We start from the raw sequence: 20,821 nt of genomic DNA, 5'->3' as shown, positions 1-20,821 counted from the left end.
AGCAAAACAAGCAGACTTTGAACTGTCCTAATTAGTGGAGCTTTTGCTTCCTCTCCAAGAAGGCATATCAGCACTCACATTGGTTTACGTACTAATAAATACATATACAGGAGTCTTTTCAGAGAGTGATCCCTCATGGAAATATTTACGCTTGTGATGATTTCAGGAGTTTAGGTTTTAGCCGTATTGGTCTAAGGATATAGGCAGACATGGTTCCTTGGGTGAATTTGATATCTTTTATTAGACCAACCCAAATGGTTGGAGAATAGTTATTAAGCAAGCTTTCGGGTTCAAAAACCCTTCGTCAGGCTCAGGAAGCTGCAGCAGTTGGTGTGTGCTCTTCCTGGATGGAATGAAAAGTAAAGCCAGGGGCTGGGCTGGGCTGGGCAGTCAGTTGCCAGGCAGATTGTAATGTATCAAAAATCCAATGTCTATGTTTAGTCCCTGATCTCTAGTATCCAGCAGGTTGATGAAATGGAGCTCATAGGCTCGTCTCTGGGGTGTGTTGTGTAAATTTCCCTTGGGGGTCAGGACTGAGAGATTGGAGAGAGAGTGGCCCTCCTGTGAGAAATGTGCCCCCACCGGTAATTGGGTGTTTCTGTCTTTGATGGATTTCCGGTGTGCATTCATTCTGGTGCGCAGTTGTTGTCTGGTCTCTCCTACATATCTTCCATCAGGGCATTTGGTGCATTGGATGAGGTATACTACATTCCTGGAGGTGCAGCTGTAAGATCCTGGGATGCTGATGGCTCTGTTGTGGGGTGTAGTAATAGTGGGGGTGGTGGAGATGTGTTGGCAGGTTTTCAATTTCTTGTCCTGGCATGGTCTGGATCCTTTTGGTGTGTTCTGGGGTTGAGGAAGTTTGCTTCTGGTGATGAGGTTGGCGAGGTTCGGTGCTTGTCTGAAGGCTAGGATGGGTGGCTCTGGGAAGATCTTTTTAAGAATAGGGTCTTTTTCTAATATGGGTTGCAATTTTTTGAGGATTTTCCGTACAGGTTCAAGGGAGGGGTGATAGGTCATAACCAGCGGTGTGCGATTTGTGGGTGTTTTTCTTCTGTACTGCAGCAGTTCTTCACGTGGTATCCAGGTGGCTCTTTCAAACGTGCGATCTACCTCTCTGGAGGAGTGTCCTTGCTGGGTGAAAGCCTTTTTAAGATTGGTGAGGTGGCAATCCCAGGTGTGCTCTTCAGTACAGATGCGGTGGTATCTGAGGGCTTGGCTGTATATCAAAGCTTTTTTGGTGTGTTTCGGGTGATTGCTGGTTCTGTGCAGATATGTATGTTGGTCTGTGGGTTTCTTGTATACTGTGGTCTGTATTTTACCCTTCTGGATACTGATCCTTGTGTCTAAAAAGGGGATGTTGGTGCTGGAGTATTCTAAAGAAAGTCGGATGGAGGGATGGTGACTGTTGAATTTCTGGTGGAACTGAATCAGAGATTCCAGGTTCTCACTCCAAATGATGAAGATGTCATTGATATATCGTAAGTACAGCAAGGGTTTGATGGTGCAGTTCTTGAGGAAGTCTTCTTCCAGGTGGCTCATAAAAAGGTTGGCATACTGTGGGGCCATTTTAGTGCCCATAGCTGATCCCATCATCTGGAGGAAGTGTTGATTATTAAAAGTGAAATTGTTGTGTGTGAGGATGAAGTGTATAAGCTCAGTGATATCTTTGGGTCTGTATTCTGGGTTGTAATCTTGTTCCTGTACATATAAGGCAGGCATGGATGCCATTCTGGTGTGGGATGTTGGTTTCATACATTTAAGTTAATTCAGCAATAAATGAAAAACCTAGTTGTTCTAAGACATCAAACAGATGTATGTTGCACTCTGGAGAATCACTAATCCATAAAATAATTAAACACAAATCCATAGTTTTGGTATCTAAAATGGGCCTAACAATGACAAGATACACTTATCCAAAGGTAACACTTTACAAGTGGAAACATTGTTTTAACTGTTTCAAACACCATATTGGAGGAGAATGGGAATGGCTCACCAAGTTGAATCTTTCACTGCTGTAACCTGCTCAACATGTACATCATATTCTGGAATACCATATTTACTTGATTCTAAGATTAGGAGTTGTCCCCTTCCCCCCGCCATTTAACATGGGGGGGAAAGCCCCTCATCTTGGAATTGAGTATGAGATGGTGGGAGAGCAGGCAGCTGCTGCCTGGCCCCACAATGCCTCTGCCAACCCCCACGCTGGGTCCCCCCTTCCACCCCAATCTCCTCCCCCACCAGCTGAAGCTACCACAACTCAGCTGCCATGGGATCAAGCTGGAGCTGTGCTTTGTGCTCTAGGCTGAAGCAAGGATAGAGAAGGGGCAGGGCAAGGGGCAGAGGCAGCAAGCAGGCAGGCACAAGTGGACTAAGTGCAAAGGGGAAGGATAGGTGGCCTGGAGGCAAGTGCTTGACCCCCCCACCCCCCAATCACCTGATTCTCACCTCCTGACGGCCCCGCATAACTTGGCCCCCTACTGTGTCTGCTCCCCCCAGAAGAATTTAATATGACCTTCCAATAAGCAGACTCTATACATGGAAAATAATAACAAATTTATGAAGTTTTCCATGCACAGAATCTATTCATTGGGGAGGGGGGCATCTTAAATCCAGGGTTCTATTGGATTCAGGTACATACCTCAACAGACAATGCAGGGTGACCCTTCACTACCACCAGGTTCCTATTACTAACCCCATGTAGAAGTCTATCAAGTGAATGGGGAGTCCCCAGACACGTCAGACTCCCAGAGAGGAATATGGGAAAGGACAGGTATCCTCCTCACCCCAAGATCAGGAACAGCAGCTAATTTGTTTCTGCATTACTGCTGAACAGCCTCTTTAAAGGGCTTAAGACAAAATATGAACACACACTCCCATTGGTGGATCCATGATTGCATTGACAAGGGTGCAGCCACACCCCCTTCAGCAGTGTGCAGTAAAGTGAGTTTACTGTACATGCGCCACACTGCCAAAGGGGGTGTGATTGCAACTGCTCTCTATGTTCCTGGATACCAGTGAGATCTCTGAGATTACCAGCATGTCAGCACAGTTCCTGCTGGGAGTTCTGCATGTATCAAGAGCTCTATGAGCTCACCAGCTGGTCAGCGGAGGGTCTGTCTCCTCCCCATTCCCCCAAATTCAGCAGCAGGAGAAAGGAAGAGAGGGGACAAGTGACAGCAGTGTGCAGCCCCTGGACTCTACAGCCAGCCTGCATGGGGAACAATGGGCTGAGCATGCTGCCAGCCACTCCTGCCCTCCGTTGCTCTGCTGCTGAATCTGGGGGTGAAGAGGAAGAAAAGAAAGAGTGAACAGAAGCAGTGCTCACCCCTTGTGCTCCACAGCTGCTTGAAGGCCAGAACTCTGAGAAGACCCCCAGCAGAAGCTCAGCTGATATGCTGTTGAGCTCTAAGAGTGCACAGAGCATGTGATGTACAAAGGGGGGCAGAAGGGGAGGGAGGGAGGATGCAACCATGCTGCTGCACCCCCTCTGAATCCACCCTTGTGGACTGGCTTTCAAAACAGCACACCAGAGTATGACCTTATAGTACTGCTACTTGAACAGGAGAGAAACCATCAATCCCAACTTACTAACTACTAATATTAATTATTAAGTACAGATGTTATGTTTAACAGTAGCTAGCAACACTCATTTGAAAATGCAATTTTCTTAAGCTGACACCTTTCTTTGGCTCCCTACATAAAATGACTTCTGCATACTTTTGAAAGCAAATACACATTCCAGGGGGGAAAAAGAAAATTAAAAAAAAACTCTTTAAAGCTCTTCACCAAAAGGAATCACTCCTTTCTTCATAAGCACAGAGGGCTTCAAAATATGTATGTCTTCTCTCACAACGACAATAGCCAACAAAGCACCACAGGGAACAAGATGCTTCAACGTCAGGGCATGTACAAATAGACTGATGCATATATTCAAAACCAAAGCTGTACACAGGCAAGCTTGTCTCTACAGGGACTGGATTTAGCACATATCAGATGTCTGCAACCCAGTCACAGGTTAAGCACTACTAGGAGTCTCACAGTCATGCTGTTTTCATCTCACAAGTGTATTTAAATCCTTGTCTGGAGGGTTTATTGTCAGTTAACGTTTATTATATCGATGTTGCATTAGTTATGGAGGTTCATATGCCCATGCAGTTGTTTTTATATTTTTAAAGACTGCACATATACATACAGCAAGGTCCTTTCATTACAAAAGAATTTACCAGCTTCAATTGAAATCCAGACCATGCACTGACCAGGGAAACAAGGCAAACTCTACAATGATTCTACTTCTCTCCTATGTTACTGTAAAAGATAAATGATCTAACTAAAATTACAAGGGAAATTTAGAAAGGGTGTATGCAAATGCCCATGTTGGACTTTGGCCAAAGCACTAAGGTTATCATCGTCCTAATCTCCTCATCCCAAATGGGTTTTGCACCCCATTTGAAAATCTGAATCCAGAGAAGTACAGTGCCTCTTAACTTTGTACTTGAATGATGTTGCAACAGTGATTGTAATCAAGTGCATCACGCAGTAAATCACCAAAATGCTTCTGAAGCAATTCTTGGAGACATTTCATTGAAATGTTGAAACAGTTCAGGCTAACTTATAGCATAAAGCAGCAGCAGTGTGGTTTACCCCCTCAGTCTTAAGAAAGGAGTGGGGAACGATAGTTTCCTCATGTAGTATTTTTTTTAAACGAATAGTCTTTCAAGGCAGATAGAAAAGCTCTTCAAATTAAAGCATTTTGTATGAGTTTCTTAGCAACAAGCAACATGGGATTATGGGTAGTTTCAAGCTACCAAAAATGTGGTGGTTCCATCACACTGCAAATCAGTCAAGTAGCAAAGAGCAGCATTTTGAAGACAAAGGCTCATATTGGTATACTGTGGGAAATGAGTGAAACTGAAAAGACCGGTGGCAAGTTACTAAAAACAGCATCTCCAATATTGCATTCTGCTTCGAGTTGAGAGTACAAGGTTTGTAAATATTTAGGATTTTAAGACTTTTTATTATAACCATCTCTAAAATTTAGTTTCTACCCACGAGCTGTTTCATAATTCAAGCACGTGTGTTCTGTGCATCTCAGCTACTCCTCAATTTATGGACTGCTACGAATATCTCATGTAAACCTGGGTGACAATCCTAAATTTCATAGTAGAAGGAAAAGTTCTAGTTTTTTTTCCCGAATCAGTTAAAGCCCACGAGCGAGGTGTTATTTTCAAGAACAGGGAGAACTATTAGAGATTCCAGATGTAACTTTCTTAGTTGACGGAAGGAGTCTGTAAAGGAAAGAACTGCAAGAGAGACCAATTTTCAGGCTAGCTATTACAGCCAGGCAGAGTAACTGCCAGTTAAAGGGCTGCACATGCAGTACTCTGAAAATAATTCAAGTGAGAACCTATTTCTTCAGTAAGTCTGAATGACAAAAGAAAATCCATGTCAGAGTTAATACACCAGCAAAGAGGTACAATTAGAAGAACAGATGAGAGGTTACATGTTATAGCTATTGACTTCACTCTAAAGGCTACTCCAGTCAAGTATTATATATTAATTAATACTGCACATATTCACAATCATACCTACCTATTCCCAGGGATGATTTACCCTACTACATCAACCTTGATAGATACTGATCTATCCTAGATGAAAATTAAAATCCACTCACTTTTTGCTAGAGACAGAAGGTAGTACACAACAAAGAAATACCTTGAAGTTAAACAAAATGTGTAATTAGACTTCATATTTTTATTTCAGATAAATCAAACCTATGGACTAGAAACAATATATATGGCTCATGTAAGAGATCTAGTCAAATTCTCGTAGATCACAAAAATAGAAGTGTAAAAGCCCTATCAGACAATACTCATTTTCCACCTTGAAACTAAGTAATCTTTCATTCCCTCACCCTCCCAGAGGATGTGTATGTTAAAATGACGCAAAATAGTAAAGGCACAAACTGTCACGCCTCAGTGAATCAAGCTGCACTTTGCTATATACATGGATGAAAACAAAAATCAAGAGAAGAATTCAAAGTACTGTCTTCATATTCAAAACACATCCCCAGACTGCTCCTTGAAGGTGGCAGTATCCTACCTTATCACATCTGTTTCTGTACCATCATTCTTATAGGACGCTTGAAGTTGTCTTTGTCGTGTGAGAAGGTCATCCAGTAAGCTTTGCCTTCTATCCCCCTCCAGCTGAGTTCTGGAGCCATATGGTTAAGGTCCAAACACAGAAATAAAACAGGACTTAAAGTTTTTATTTTCAGTATTAATAGCATCATGCACAGAAGTCAGATGTTACAGTAATATTAAAAAGAGTCAGAAAATGAGAATCTTCAAAGAACAATAGAGTAAAACAGCCTAAAAAAGCTAGACTCCTCTTCATGCGAAGAAAAGTTGCAACTCTTTTTCATACTTGATAGTCGGATCTCAGGACTCTTAAGACGCCTGGCATACCTTTTTCACACCTACATAACAGAGGAGTATCTCCACTCATCATCACTTGTCATATGCATATTTGTTACTTATGGTTCCTTAAAGAAAGGCTACATCTTGAGAATGTGATCTAGAAAGCATAAATTTCTTGGGGAGGGATGGTTTCAGAGTTTTTTGCACAAAATAAAATCACTCAAAACATGCATATGACATTCTTTTCAGGCTCTCTCATTTAAGAGAGTCTCATTTAAAGAGCTGTACTTAAAATGCACAGAAACATTATTAGTTCTATAATCTCAGCATGCAATAGTAAGTTGGATATACTAAACTCAACAAGATAAGGATAAAGTTTCTGCTCCACTCATACAACGAATAGCACATTTTAATTTTTAATCGAAATTACAATATAAACAATGGCCACAAAACTGACTTTATATGTTGGATTAAGCCTGGCACTTAGCACATTTATTATTTTACTAAGGGTGAAGCTGATAATATAGATCTAGTGAGAAGTCTTCTGCAGAGTTCAGACAGTCACAAAAAATGTATTTAAATGATGTGTTTAATAATGTATTTCCATGTACATCGCAAGAACTCTTCAATAGCAGCTGAAACAGGGCTTGGTGCTTTAAAAAAAAAATCAATTAATTCAGTGATTCTGAATGACAAGATTGCTGGAGTACTGCCATTTTTAGAGGTTGTTTGGGTTTTTTTTAAATAAACTTAGAGGTTAGCCCTTGTAAACAACTATTAGCCCTTTTCCTTAAAAAAAAGGTTAGCTGCAATGTAAGCATGTGCATAGCTATAACAACTTATATTTGCTTTCTTACATAGCAGTGGCATTTATCTGCTCCACAGGAGTCATTTGAAAAGAAAATTTTACACACTCCACTCAGTGCAGCATTATGGAAGTTCATGTTTAAGAAAGATTTACACTGCAGTAAGCTGGAACTTAATTAGAATTAAAACAGTAGGATTTATAAGGCACCCCCCCAAATAAGAATTTAAATCCTTACACAACTCAATCTTTCTATTGACTGCACAGAGCCAAGGCATCTATAGACCTGAATTGCTCCGCTGGCACCAGGCACATTTTTTTTTTTAGGTGCTGTGACACCCAAGTTGAAGCATCTTTCTACAACTTATATCATCAAGCATGCCTCCACTAAATTGCAGGGAGTCACTAGAATGAATGTGGCCTTACGCATGTATTTCTGATCCTGTATTCTGAAGTTAGATAGCCATGAAATTACATTTTACCCATCCACACTTTCTTTATCCTTTGTCTGAGAAGCTACTCTATGACCCTATATTTTGTCCATAGAAGTTTCCTCCACATTAGTGATGTACTTGAGCAAAGTTGCTGCTGAGGGTTTTTTTTTTTAATGGATGTAGTTTTCTGTGGTTCTTCAGGGAGATGGACATACCTGTTCATACAGAGACCTTAAATTCTCCCTACCCCAAGGAGCAAAAGGAACCCACTTTTCTACACTGGATTCTCATAAGGTGCCAAAAGTACAGCAAGCTGAAATGTCTTTTTAAACAGAAAAAAAGTGAACCTGAGAAAACCTACAACCAAACAATGTCTCAAACCAAGAATATCAGCATCAACAGGATTCCACCACTGGGAACTGTACAATACTTAAAATAAGTACTTGAAACAGTAGTCAAGATTGCCAGCAACAACTAGTAATTAGGTCTTCCTCAAACTGTGTGTGGGGAGGTAGGAGGGGAAAAGGAGGGGGAGAGAGAAGAAGGAAAAAAAAAAAGAAAAAAGATTTTAGCACCACTTCCTTCCCATAAAAGCCTGTTTTTCCACCCACTCTTAAGATACTGGAACGAATGCTGAAATACTGTTTACATGGATACATCTGGTGTGTTGATATAGCTTGAAGCAGTAAGTCCTTCAGATGGTTGATCTTTTCCTTGAGATTCTGCAACAATGACCTTATTGCCACATTAAGCTGAAGGAAGAAAAATAAAAAAGATTTTTTTTCCAGATTACAATACAACTCTACAAACAGTAGTATCACATTATTGAGGGTGGACTAATACAAGCCCAACTGTGTATCACATCACAGGATTCCCTTCTAAATCACCAGAGTGCTGCTGAGAGACCATATCGAGTATTGGATGTGTACAGTATTATTAATGCATTGCAATATCGACCTTTCCTTTTTCTACAGTCAGGTCCCTCTCCAGACTCCTTTTAGTGTTGCTCATTGTCAGAGGTTCAAAGGCTCCCTCTTCTGGTTCTCTTAAAGCTCTTTGACCAATCTCTCCTAGACTTTCATTTCTATTCCATTTCAGGTTTCCTTATAATTTTTTTCACTGTTGCCCTTTGGTCTCTCCAAACTATTGATTAAAAATGTGTGTCCATAATGCTTGTGCAAGGTTCTTCAGTTTGCTATTTTTATTAAAAGAATACCAAAAATGTTATTCTTCTTCAAGCTAGCAAACATCCATCTTTGCATTCTCTAACTTTCCTCTTAATCACATACTTTTATTGGTGCTATTATTATTGCTGTTTTTGTTGTATTTAATGAGATGATAATTAATGCTTCCTTCTCCTAGACATTATTCTCTTTGACTCAGCTAAGCAAAGTGTACCTTAGGAAACACATTAATTATAACTACATTGTAATAAACAATGGTTGTAAATAATAGCTGCAATTATTACAACTAATTACAGGCTTCCATGTTACTTAAAGATGCTTCTTGATCATAACGAAATAACTATACTGTGGTCATCATTCAGACAGAGAGCAAAGGTAGTTTAGCAGTAAGGATATATCCATTAATGAGCAGAGCAAAAATGACCACTCTGTCCTCTCACTGCTACTCACCAGCAACCTAGTCCTCTCAGCATTTGCTATTCACGTATTCAGCACCAACAAAACTCTTCAACTTCAGCACCTCTCTCCAGCAAGCACTAGCATTATTTACGGCCTTAACAGCCTCTCCCCATAAAGGACTATTTAAAAAGGCTCAAGCTGTAGCTTTCTACTCGACTCCTGAAAGGCAATCCGAATGCCATTACAAATGGTTTTTTATATATTAAACTGTCCTTGTAAACTGCAGAGAGGTGGGGAGTGGGATTTTCAAAAGTGCCTAACATTTACCAGCCTGAATCTCACCGACTTGTGCTTCTAAATCTATCAGGCACTTTTGAAATTCCTATCGGATAGGATGCTGAGAGCGTAGGTCAGAAGCTGAGAAAGCCATGATTGCTGCAAGCACACTGCTCACCAGTTCTGCAGATAAGCAGCCAGAGGAGAGACCTGTGCAATCCACATGAAGTTGAAAAAACAGACAGGCAGTTATATAAACAGCACTGCCCAAACTCTTGAAAGATGCATGCCCCCTCAACAGACATGAAACCAACTGCACAGCCCTCCTGCCCTCCCACACGGTACAAGAGGCTTTCATTTAATGAACAAATTCTTCTTACTCTGGCTGGCTGAGAATCCCATGGCCTGACAACTGTTACATTTTTTGCAGACTATATGCAACTAATGGTAACAGGTAAGATATTAAAGGAATTTTTCCTGGGATAAAAATGGCTGACCAGCCACAAAAATGGCAGATCCATGACAAAGAAGTTGTCTCTCAAAAAGCAGCCATTTCAAACAGCACCTTCCCTGCCTTGCCAAGAAAAATTCCATGTGGCCAAACCATAAACCAGTGATTCTCAACCAGGGGAAGCGCTAGCAGCATCCTGGCATGCCTTGAGATCCTTTCAAGAGTGCTGCGAGATGCTTTGCAATGTTAGCACTCTTGGGCGTGCGAACATGAATCACAAGATAAACCTAGAGATTTCAACTAGAAATTCACACAGTTTTAAAACATTCTGTCTTGTTGTGGTCTTTTCTGACTTCTCTGCAATAGATAAGCTGCTCCATTTTTTTTCTGTAGTCAAAAAAATGAGTGATAAGTAAAGCTGGAATTTTCCAAAGGGTGCCTTGAGCTGAACAACGAGTGCCACAAACCAAGCCAGGGGTGCCTTAAGTCTTTGTCCTTTCCCCCTTCCAAAGGGATGGGAGGAGAGAAGGAGAGCAGAAGGCTGCATGATAGTCCAACAGGGAGCTGCCAGGGAGATTCACAAGCTGCCCTGTTCCTATTCCCACCCAAAAGCTAGTTGTTAGCTAGTCCTAGTCTCTTGTCTCCTACTTCACAGCCTTGAAGGCTCTCAGACTCTTTTTAAAGTCATAGATCTACTCATGTAGATGAGTTGTCAGCAGCAGCTAGGGTTTCAGCTTCAGTTAAGCAAGAAAGGGAGAAGGAGTTAGTTGAAGATTAGACTCTGTCCCTGCTCTATTCAGCCATAACTCTGGAAATGTTTTTTTTCCACCCCCTTCATTCTTCCATTCAAAAACAAGATGCATATTATATTGCAGAATATATTGCATGCGAGAAAGCATGGTAATTTATTCAGGGCTGACTGACTTTCATGGTTTCTCTGTTTCATTAAGGAAAACAGTGTTTAAGCATTTTCTAAACATTACTTAGACTTTGCAAAGACATTACATCTCCCTAAGTCAATGAACATCTCCCTTTAACAACACTACAGCATCAGCCAAAATTTTGCCCCAATTGAAATCCATATCCATAGGAGTATTACCACTGACCATTTTGAGTAGTCTCAAGCAGGTGGAGTGCATCTGAAAGTCTTACCTTGTAACTTCTAACTAACTTTTATACTCTGTTTTTATCCCATTCTAAATGGGATAAAAAGCCTGGCATGGCTCTATGAGCACTCATGGGGCACTGGCAAGGTACCAGAGAATTGGAAAAGAGCCAATGTGGTCCCCATTTACAAGAAGGGGAGAAAAGAGGACCCCAGCATTTATAGACCAGTCAGTCTTATCTCGGTCCTTGGGAAGACCTTTGAGAAAATTATCAAGGAGCACATCTACAAGGGCCCAGCAAGGGAGGTAATGCTCAGAGGCAACCAACATGGGTTCATTGAGGGCAGGTCCTGCCTGACTAACCTGGTTTCTTTTTATGATCAAGTCACAAAGTCCATGGATGAGCGTGTTGGGGTGGATGTTGTCTTCCTGGACTTTAAGAAGGCCTTTGACATGGTTTCCCACCACATTCTCTTAAAAAACTAGGTGACTGCAGCATTGATGCCTACACAGTCAGATGGGTGGCAAATTGGCTAGATGGTCACACCCAGAGAGTGGTGGTGGACAGGTCATTTTCGACCTGGAGGGATGTGGGCAGTGGAGTCCCCCAGGGCTCGGTCCTGGGGCCTGTACCATCCAACATCTTTATCAGTGATCTGGATGTGGAAAGCACGCTGTCCAAATTCGCTGATTACATTAAGTTGTGGGGCGAGATGGGCACACTGGAGGGGAGGGACAGAATCCAGCCAGATCTAGACTAACTACAGAGGTGGGCGGATAAGAATAGAATGGAATTCAATGCAGACAAGTGCAAGGTACTGCATCTAGGGAGAAGGAACCAGCAACACACCTAATTGGCTGGAGGGCCATACCCAGAGAGTGGTGGTGGACGGGTCTTATTCCACCTACAGGGATGTGGGCAGTGGGGTTCTGCAGGGCTCAGTCCTTGGGCCCGCACTGTTCAACATCTTCATCAGCAACTTGGACGAGGGGGTAAAAAGCACCCTTTTCAAATTCACAGATGACACTAAGATATGGGGAGAAGCGGGTATGCTGGAAGGGAGGAATAGGCTGTAATCGGACCTGGACAGGTTACAGGGGTGGGCAGATGAGAACAGGATGGGTTTCAACACTGACAAGCGCAGGGTAAAACACCTGGGGAGGAAGAACCAGCAGCAGACCTACAGGCTGGGGAACTCCCTTCTCGTCAGTGCAGAGGCAGAAAAGGATCTTGGAGTCATTATTGATGCCAAAACGAACATGGGCTGACAGTGTGGGGACGCAGTCAGGAAGGCCAACCACACCTTGTCATGCATCCACAGATGCATCTCAAGCAGGTCCAAGGAGGTGATCCTCCCCCTCTATGCAACACTGGTCATAGATTCATAGAAGCAGGAATTGGGGGAGGCTCTGTTCCCCCGGGCAGCACCCAGGGTTACTAGGAATAACGGCCACAAATTGTTAGAGAAGGTTCAGACTGAACATCAGGAGACATTACTTTACAGTTAGGGCTGCCAGACTCTAGAATGGGCTCCCAAGGGAGGTTGTGCTCTCTCCTACCTTAGGGGTCTTCAAGAGGAGGCTGGACAGATATTTGGCTGGGGTGATATGACCCCAGCACCCGTTCCTGCCTGGGGCAGGGGGTCAGACCCAATGATCTGTTTAGGTCCCTTCTGACCCTAAGCACTATGATACTATCAGATTTCTAGTGGTAAAATACTATAAATACAAAGTTGTGTTGATATTTTCCCTACCAGGCAAAGACATTTTTTCTGTTAAAACTTTCACTAGCCATAGAAAATGTGGTTGCTCAGCCGCAGATTTCTCAACATGAGTGCCTGTTATGACAACAAATATTTCATTGTTGGAACGGTGTTTATAATAGAATCAAACACTGCCAAATACTTCTCTTTAAACTGTTCTGAGAGCAAATTCCTGTTACCCTATTAAAACACAAAACATGGAAAAATTTCTTCATAGAATCACTTAGGTCAACTATATAGTGTTTTCATTATACACAAGCTACAAAGCTTACACTACAAGACAGGTTATCAGACAATAATTATACAGCCCATTTTATTTTTTTTTAAACAGGACATTACAGTAAATGAGGCAATACACTTTGCCTTCTCTAAATACTGATGATTTAATAAATAAGAGTTCTTACTTTGTCTGCCTGTACAGCCACACTAAATCTGTAAAAGTAAATCATTTCTGCAATTCAGTGGAGTGTCAGCCTGATAATTCCAAAATATTTTTTCCCAAAATTGGGTTTAATTACAATTAGCCAAGAGTCAGAGCTAACTAGCCTGTCTGACACATAATAGCACATACACTGCAATAAACTAGAACCAATAGTAAACGTTTTTTCAGCTCTGGAAATCTGTGCTATCGCTGGAGTCCCACATTTTCCACCCCAAAAGTTAGTCATTTTACCCAAGAACCTTTTTTAAAATAAATGTTACAGCTGGATTTAGAAGGAGATTCCCAAGACAATTCTGTTAGCACTGTTCTTAAAAAACCAACTTCCTGCATAGCTATACAAAATACACAAAGCTATGAACCTGGCTAAGAATTAGTGAGAATGGAGAATATGAAAAAAATGAAATATGTTTTATTTGATTAGAAACATTAATATTGGCCATCACCCAGATGCCATGGATTAAGATTTCTGAAATAATTCTTACAAACTGTGAACACACTTGGCTAGAGAGGTGTTTAGAGTCCACAATAAAAGCTATCCCTCATAAGTGACAACAGAGAGAGGATCTGAATAAGTATTAAGGGCACATGTACAGTAACAGATCACATGTAGAAAAAAACCCCTCCAAGAACTTCTAACAAGCCTTATTTTGATATTGTCCTATTTATCACTTGGGTTCAAAAATTCATCATAGTTTGGAGTTTCTTTCTATGCAGAACTCTGTGATGAGGCTTTTAGGAGTTTATAAAAATAAAGGAGAACAACAACAGTCGTTAAAGCCAGAAAATGGTGGAAGCCAAAAACAATGCAGATCAGAATGAAGGCACAATCCTGTACTGGCCCTACCAAAAACAGCAATTATTTTACTTAAAAAATATATTTTTCAATAAAGCCCACTCATTACATTTTCAGGACAGTGCAAGTAGCTGCTTATTTTATGCTGCCAAATCCAGATTAGATATTGGAATTTTACTGACATGGAAATGGTTTACAAGACTGCCAATCTTCTTCCCTTTTACTTTGCCTACTAAGGCTCCCTACCTTAGTTTCAGCTCCCCATTTACTGTAACGCTCACATTCTTTAACCAAATTAGGAACATAAGTAATCATTTTTAATTAAATTTGTTCTCTTTTGTTTACAAAATATAACCAACTAAAATCCATTTTCTAATCCCAGGCATAGGCTGCAAGTCATATGCTAGGACCCATCACAGTAATACTGCCCTATGTCTAACTTTATACATCCAAATTACACAAGCAGTTCTTGCAACGTCTATTTATCTTGCACATCTTACTGATTAAAATTTATACTATACTTTAGTAATCCAGATTACTCAGCGTTTGAAAGCCACCAACTCTAGATTAGCAGTTTAGATCTGACTCAGGTTGCTAGTGACAATATGTTGGTTTTTAATAACTGGTGTTGACATAAAATCAGTTGATGCAGTCAGTCTCTGAGCAGGAGTCTGTATCATGCATGCATACATCAGTACAGAAAGACCAAGGGCCGAGTAAGCATGGAAACTCAGCTACCCTCTCATGATCAAAGATGCCTTAAATCACAGAAAAGAGGCTGGAAGCTGGAAGGAAGCTTGCAAGTCAGGATGCACCCTATTGTAAAGATAACAAGTAGACAGTGTCCAGAACAGTGAATTCAGTATTTTTCATCCATGCAAAAAAATTATTAGAATAAGGTACTGATCCTGAAAATATTTTTATACTTACTCAACTTTACATAGTCAAATGAGAAGTCAGCTGAACAATTCATAGACATGAAATTAGGCTTGTGCAGAATTGGTGCCTAAGCTTTTTAATTGAAACTCTAAACAAAACATCCTCTGAAGATTTTCTCTCTGAATAAATGTGAAAGTGGAGAATCTGACAGTAACTGGCGAAGCTCTGAAGTCCCCTTTTCATTTGTGTCAAAGGTTTCAAGCTCTTGTCTTATCACTCTTTGTACTTACATAATTGAATCTAGAAACTGAAAAGCTTGGAAAAAAAAGATTCTATACTTTAAAACTTAGGTGTGTGCACCAGAACACATGCTGTTCCATTGTTCTGATAACCTCATCCAAGAGCTTTTCTTATAGCACAGTAAATATGACGACAGCTTCAAGTGATTCAGAATGTCTGACATGCACCACACTAAGGATTTATCAATTTTAATGATTTTTTAAAAACACAGTGATATTAAATACAAGGTAAGTAGAAGCTCTATTCTGATTTTCATTGTATAAAACTTAAACTTTTTTTTAAATTACATGCCTATTATAATGAAATAGTTATTGCAACATTGCTTAAGCTTCATATATTTGAAAGCCAGATAAACCATTAGGTCTCTAATATGACCTTCTGCAAAATCCAAGTCATAGAATTTCATTCGGTTACCTCTGCATTGGGTTACTTTATTTAGCTAAAACATATCTTACAATTTTACATTCAATCTTGAATTTAAGATAATGAATCTGCCATAGCAAGCTTTAACTTCCTGAAACTATGCTGAACAAAGCTAAAGTTTTAACATTGCATTCATTTATAATGAAATATAAAATTTAAGCTGAAAGAAAAATTCACAAACGTTACATCTTTCATGAAGGTATGGTACCTTTGATGAACTTTCCCCATTTCTTTGACAACGGTTACGTTCCTGGATCTTTTCAGCGACCTCTTGTGCAATTTGACAAGTGAAATCATACATCGACAGCCTAAAAGTAAAAAAGATCTAAATTTAAGAAAAGTTCTCCAAGTGACAACCACTGCCAGAGTTCCTGGTTTCAATCTCTGTTCTGTTAGTCAAGACTGGGCTTTGGGTAGATTTTCCTTTTCAGAAAATTTTTAAGGTTTGAGATACTAAAAACAAAGAAGCCAAACACAAAGTAGTTTCACTTCTAAAATTAAAGGCATCAGTAGTAACATTTCTTGAAATGTCACTGCCAACTTTCAGAATCACTGGAGTAGCCACAGCATGGGGAAGTGCTGGAGTCATCAGATGAGGAGTTAGGGTCACGGGTGAGGCAGGCAGAGGGCAGCCAGGGCTGTATCAGCCCTCACTTGCTTTTCTGCCACCAATTGTTATGTCTACTGGGGCCCAAGGGCCCCAGATTCTGAGGCAGGCCACTCTCTCGGGCCATTCCCTACAACTTCCAGGTGCCCACAAGTAGCCCAGTGGGCTGGATCCTACCTATGGGCACATGTTTGAGACCCCCTGCTTTAAACCAGCATTACATTTCTGGTCCTCTGATGTGTGGTGCAACTTGTGGCTAACTCTAATCAGAGACCTCGAAAGTGCTCAACCAAGAACCCCCTTAGCCACTTCTAAGAAGAATGAGAGCAACAAAGACTGGCAATAATCTTTGTTTAAATCAATTTGGAGCATCTTGTAGAGGGACACATATTCCTGAAGAGACTTTCCTATAGTAAAGACAAGGGCAGCTCCCATTATACCAGGTACACACAAAAATTCCCATTCTTCCTTAGACTATTTACAACCAGCCTGGTGATGGCTCAAAAGTAAATCAAAAGATATCAGACAAAGTAATTGTGGTATCTGGTTTTTATTTACAGTACTAGCTTGCATTTTTTACTAATCACAGAAAACAATTTTAAGTTATTATATATCACTAATAACAGCTTTTGAGTTACATTTTTCCTATTACAGCATAATCTTAAGTGTGATCCACTAGGACTAACTAGATGACCTTTTACTGTTAAATCAGCAGAGCTAAGAAGAAAACAACAACACTTAAGAAATGATTTCCATGTAGACCTAACCCACTGTCTCAGATAGGATGTATTTTGTATCTAACAATCACATGAAGGAGGCATCAAACCCTACCTTGGAAGTGAAGTGAAGTGAAGTGAAGTGAAGTGAAGTGAAGTGAAGTGGGAAAGAGAAAAGGAGGATGGGGCAAGCCAAAAGGATTAAGCATGAAGGGGAATTACTCAAGGCAGCTTTGTAGTTAATTTAATTTATCTCAAATGTTTCTTTCCTGGTTTATGTTGTTTCTTTTCTACACACTGGTAATATCAGTACTTTCCAATGGACAAACTGGCCAATTATAAATAGCTCATAAGACTGAGCACAATGTCAAAAGTACGCCAGTCTTAACAAGATTCCTCAATAAGTTCCTTAAACAGGATAGGAACCAGCAATGGACGGTGCACGAGACTTCTGATAACCAAAACAGGAAAACTTAACGTGGCCGGGAATAAAACAGAGGTAACAGCTACCTCTCTCCAGCAGAGGTTCCCAAACTTGCTTATTGCGTGTCCCCTTCCAGATTTACCAACATTTTACATTTTCAACCCCTTAAACGCCAATTATACTGAAAATTAAATCTGCCATTACACAGTTTCTCCCCCATACCCCCAGAGACATCCTGCGTCCCCTCAGGGGTCCACGTACCAGCTTGGGAACCTCTATCCAGGATGGAAGCAGGTGCGGGCAACCCCCACTTAGTGCTCTTAATTTGGCTCCCGAGAAACAGAGCGTTAAACTAAACCTAAAGTATATGACTATCTGAGACAGTGTTTTTAATGACCCAAGACAGCAACCGCAAGCGTTGCAATGAAACTCACTGAGCGCCAAGTGAAATCAGGGATCAATTTTAAATGAGTGTTATAGTGAAACAGTGCTAAGCGAAACGGCGTTAAGTGGGGGTCGCCTGGATTTCAAACGCACGCGTCTCCAAGAGGCAAACGGGGGTCACAGCTGGAAACCGCTTCAGACCCACGGGCTGTGTAAGTGCTTGGCACGAGAGCAGCACCTAACCCTGACCTCCGCCTCGGGCACCCACGTGTGTCTCTAGGAAGCCCCTGCCCCTCAGGGGCTGTATCCTTCCTTCGCTCTGGGGGGCCGGGGGGTGCGCGGAGGACTCCGCTTCGCGTACGAGGGGCCGCGGGGGCAGGGAGGAGAGGGGGTCGGCGGCTTCGCCTTCCCTAGCCACGCTCGCCTCCGCAATAGTGCCCTGCGCCCGAGACAGACAGCAGCCCCTCCGCAGCCGGGGCCGGGCGGGCGCCGCTCACCAGGGGTCCGGAGCCATCCCCGCGCCCGAGGACCTCAGCGCCGCCACGGGCCACTTCCGGGTCGCATCAGCTGACTACGGCGAGCGCAAAAGCTCAAACCACGAAAGGCAAAGCGCGGCCGTCCGCGTCGCGTCGCGTCGCCCCGCCCACGTTCCTTCCCACACTGCGCACAGCCAGGCAGCCACGCATGCGCATCCCGCTGCCACGTGCAAGGCACGTGGGGCTGCACCCCTTGTTCCCTGCACCTTTTTGGCTTCTCAGTGTTTGAGCCGCGCTGCCTCGTGCGAGGCTTTGCCCAGTGCCTGGGTGGACTGGTTTTTTTCTCAGGGTTCATCCAGCCTAGTCCCCTGCATCGCCCCATGCGGAGGTCCTAGCTGGCAGTCCCCACACTGCTTTATTCACATGCTGCCCAGCCCTGGCCCCCACCTCCTGGTCAACCTCCTCCTGGCCCTGGCCCGCTGCTGTGCCTGACGGGGGAAGGAGGGTGCTGGGGGACTGCGGGGCCGCTTACTCTCGCCCTAGTGCGCTCCCATCTCTGAGCAGAGTATCACTGGGCAGTGTCGCTGGCTTCTCGGACTCATTTGAGGGCCAGCAGTGGCTGGCCGGTGTGCTCAGCTCAGTGTCCCTGCTCCACACGCTTGTTTTCAACCTCTGACCACGCTCCCATCCCTGCTTTTTATTGTTGGTCCCAAGAAATCTGTCGTCCCCTTTTCCTGTGGCCTCCCCGCCTAAGGGAAGCCAATGAGTGACTTGGTGGGCTGGGCCCACACATTTTTTAAAGGTGGATAGATAAGCTGACCAGCACATGTATTGCTGTTTTTTTATTATTTGTCCCAAAACGTCCCCTTTTCCTGTAGCCTCCTTGCCTGAGGGAGGCCAATGAGAAACTTGGCGGGCTGGACCCATGTGATTAAAAGGTGACAAAAAGGCCTGCCCAGAGATCAGCTTTATTGCACTTCAGCTTTCCTTGACATAGGCTCTTGTGCCTGTTTTCCTCAAGCCCCGCTCCTGGAGTCTTGGGAGTAAGCAGGAGTTTCAGACGTTCCCAGCCTTTGCAGCTATACAGGAAGGTTTGCCAGCAGGCCTAGAAGGGCTTAGAAACTGGAAGGCAAGTCAAGAGTTTTGAATTTTAAAAAATATTTACTGTTCTTGAATCAATCTGGTGAGGGGGATGGGACATGACATGGTTTTTGAATGTTTGCAGGTAGCAATGCTCAGCCTGCAGAGGGGGAATTGGTACATCAGGGTCAGTCTGATGAGGGCCTTGAATATCAGGAAAGAGGTTTCAAGGTGGAATTCAATCCAGTATCAGAGCAGACTGAAAACATAAAACAGGGCAGCAGCTCTGCATGGGACAACGCAACCAGTTGCAAAGGCAGTTCCCCAGGGCTGCTGCCCTGGTTGTTTCCCCTGAGTTAGGCTACTGGCACAGAGGGCAGTGTTGTCAGCAATACGCCTCGTTAGGCAGCGGCCCCATTTACAATCTGAACTGCTTTAAGTTTGCAAAGGGCACAGAGTTCCAATCTTAAATACAGAGATTTGCATAATGATGCAAATTTATGGACAACCACAGATGGAAATCAGTGTTTGTGCACCATGTGCTTGCATAATGCTACAGTGTTTGGGTTGCAAACATTACAAAGGAATGTTTATTTGTTTAATACAATTGTTTTCACCAAATTATTTTTAATTCCATGTAAATGTTCCTAATAAACTCGGTGATCCTTCTGTATGGAAGATAATGTGTCACCTGATTCTTGCCCTTAGCATTTGTAGGACAAATACATTTATGTCAATTTTGCCTTTGAATTTACATAGCTACTATGTAACAGTCAAACATTACTTTTCGTTAAATTAAAATTTGTTCAGGCCAATGGGTCTCTCTTACTGCTGGCTCTGTACAAGTCCCTATGGAACTGAGATGCTTTTTGAGCTTATGAATGCTATTATAATACCAGTATTATAGTTTGAATTCAATGTTATTGAAACCTGGGGAGTGAAAGAGCTGCCCTTTGTGTAAGGTAGTTATTAGAAGCTGTGAAGCATGTTGATGGGACTAGGTAGGACTCTGGGCAAAACATGAAAATGGCAGGGTAAAGGTGCACCTTATAGACCAAGTTGTGGAATCAGAAAAAATATATGCCTTAAACTTTGACTATTTTAGTTATAAGATGACATAACCGCTTTGTGGAGAATTGCTGGCTCTGTATAGTAGAACAGATAAGAAAAAGTGTTTGTTCTTTATAACTCCTCTGCAACTGCTTCGCTCACCGCGGCCTTGAAGATAGCAAAAAGTATATACAACTCTGATTTGCAGGTGCAAGAAGGAGGTTTGTGAACTAATTTCGCCTCCCCCATTAGTTCCCATCCTGATTACAGCAAAGAAATAATGAAGTAATATTATAGCCGCTTTTTATGCTAATTTCACTATATGATCACGTGAGTTGTAAGCAACTGTTAAAAAGTATATAAGCCTCCTGATTTTGCTCTTGGGGGGGACCCCTTCCAAGTGCTTGGGA

At 42.2% G+C, this 20,821-nt stretch overlaps 1 protein-coding gene across 4 annotated transcripts in view; it reads right to left on the bottom strand.

Moving 5' to 3' along the window:
* STX8 (syntaxin 8) overlaps positions 1-18,433 on the bottom strand; it is a 181,761-nt gene extending 163,328 nt beyond the window's left edge. For all 4 annotated transcript variants that reach the window (XM_025212904.1, XM_025212902.1, XM_006031271.3 and 1 more), the window contains exons 1-4: positions 18,303-18,433; positions 15,883-15,982; positions 8,316-8,410; positions 6,103-6,213 (exon numbers count right to left, since the gene is read on the bottom strand). In XM_025212904.1, coding sequence (XP_025068689.1) covers positions 6,103-6,213; positions 8,316-8,410; positions 15,883-15,982; positions 18,303-18,319 — 323 coding nt within the window. In that variant the 5' untranslated portion in view covers positions 18,320-18,433. The remainder of the gene's footprint in view (positions 1-6,102; positions 6,214-8,315; positions 8,411-15,882; positions 15,983-18,302) is intronic.
* Between the last annotated feature and the right edge of the window lie 2,388 nt (positions 18,434-20,821).

This window comes from Alligator sinensis, unplaced genomic scaffold (genome assembly GCF_000455745.1).
Source record: "Alligator sinensis unplaced genomic scaffold, ASM45574v1 scaffold17_1, whole genome shotgun sequence".
Lineage (NCBI taxonomy): Eukaryota > Metazoa > Chordata > Crocodylia > Alligatoridae > Alligator > Alligator sinensis.
This window is presented reverse-complemented; position numbering and strand designations above follow the sequence as displayed.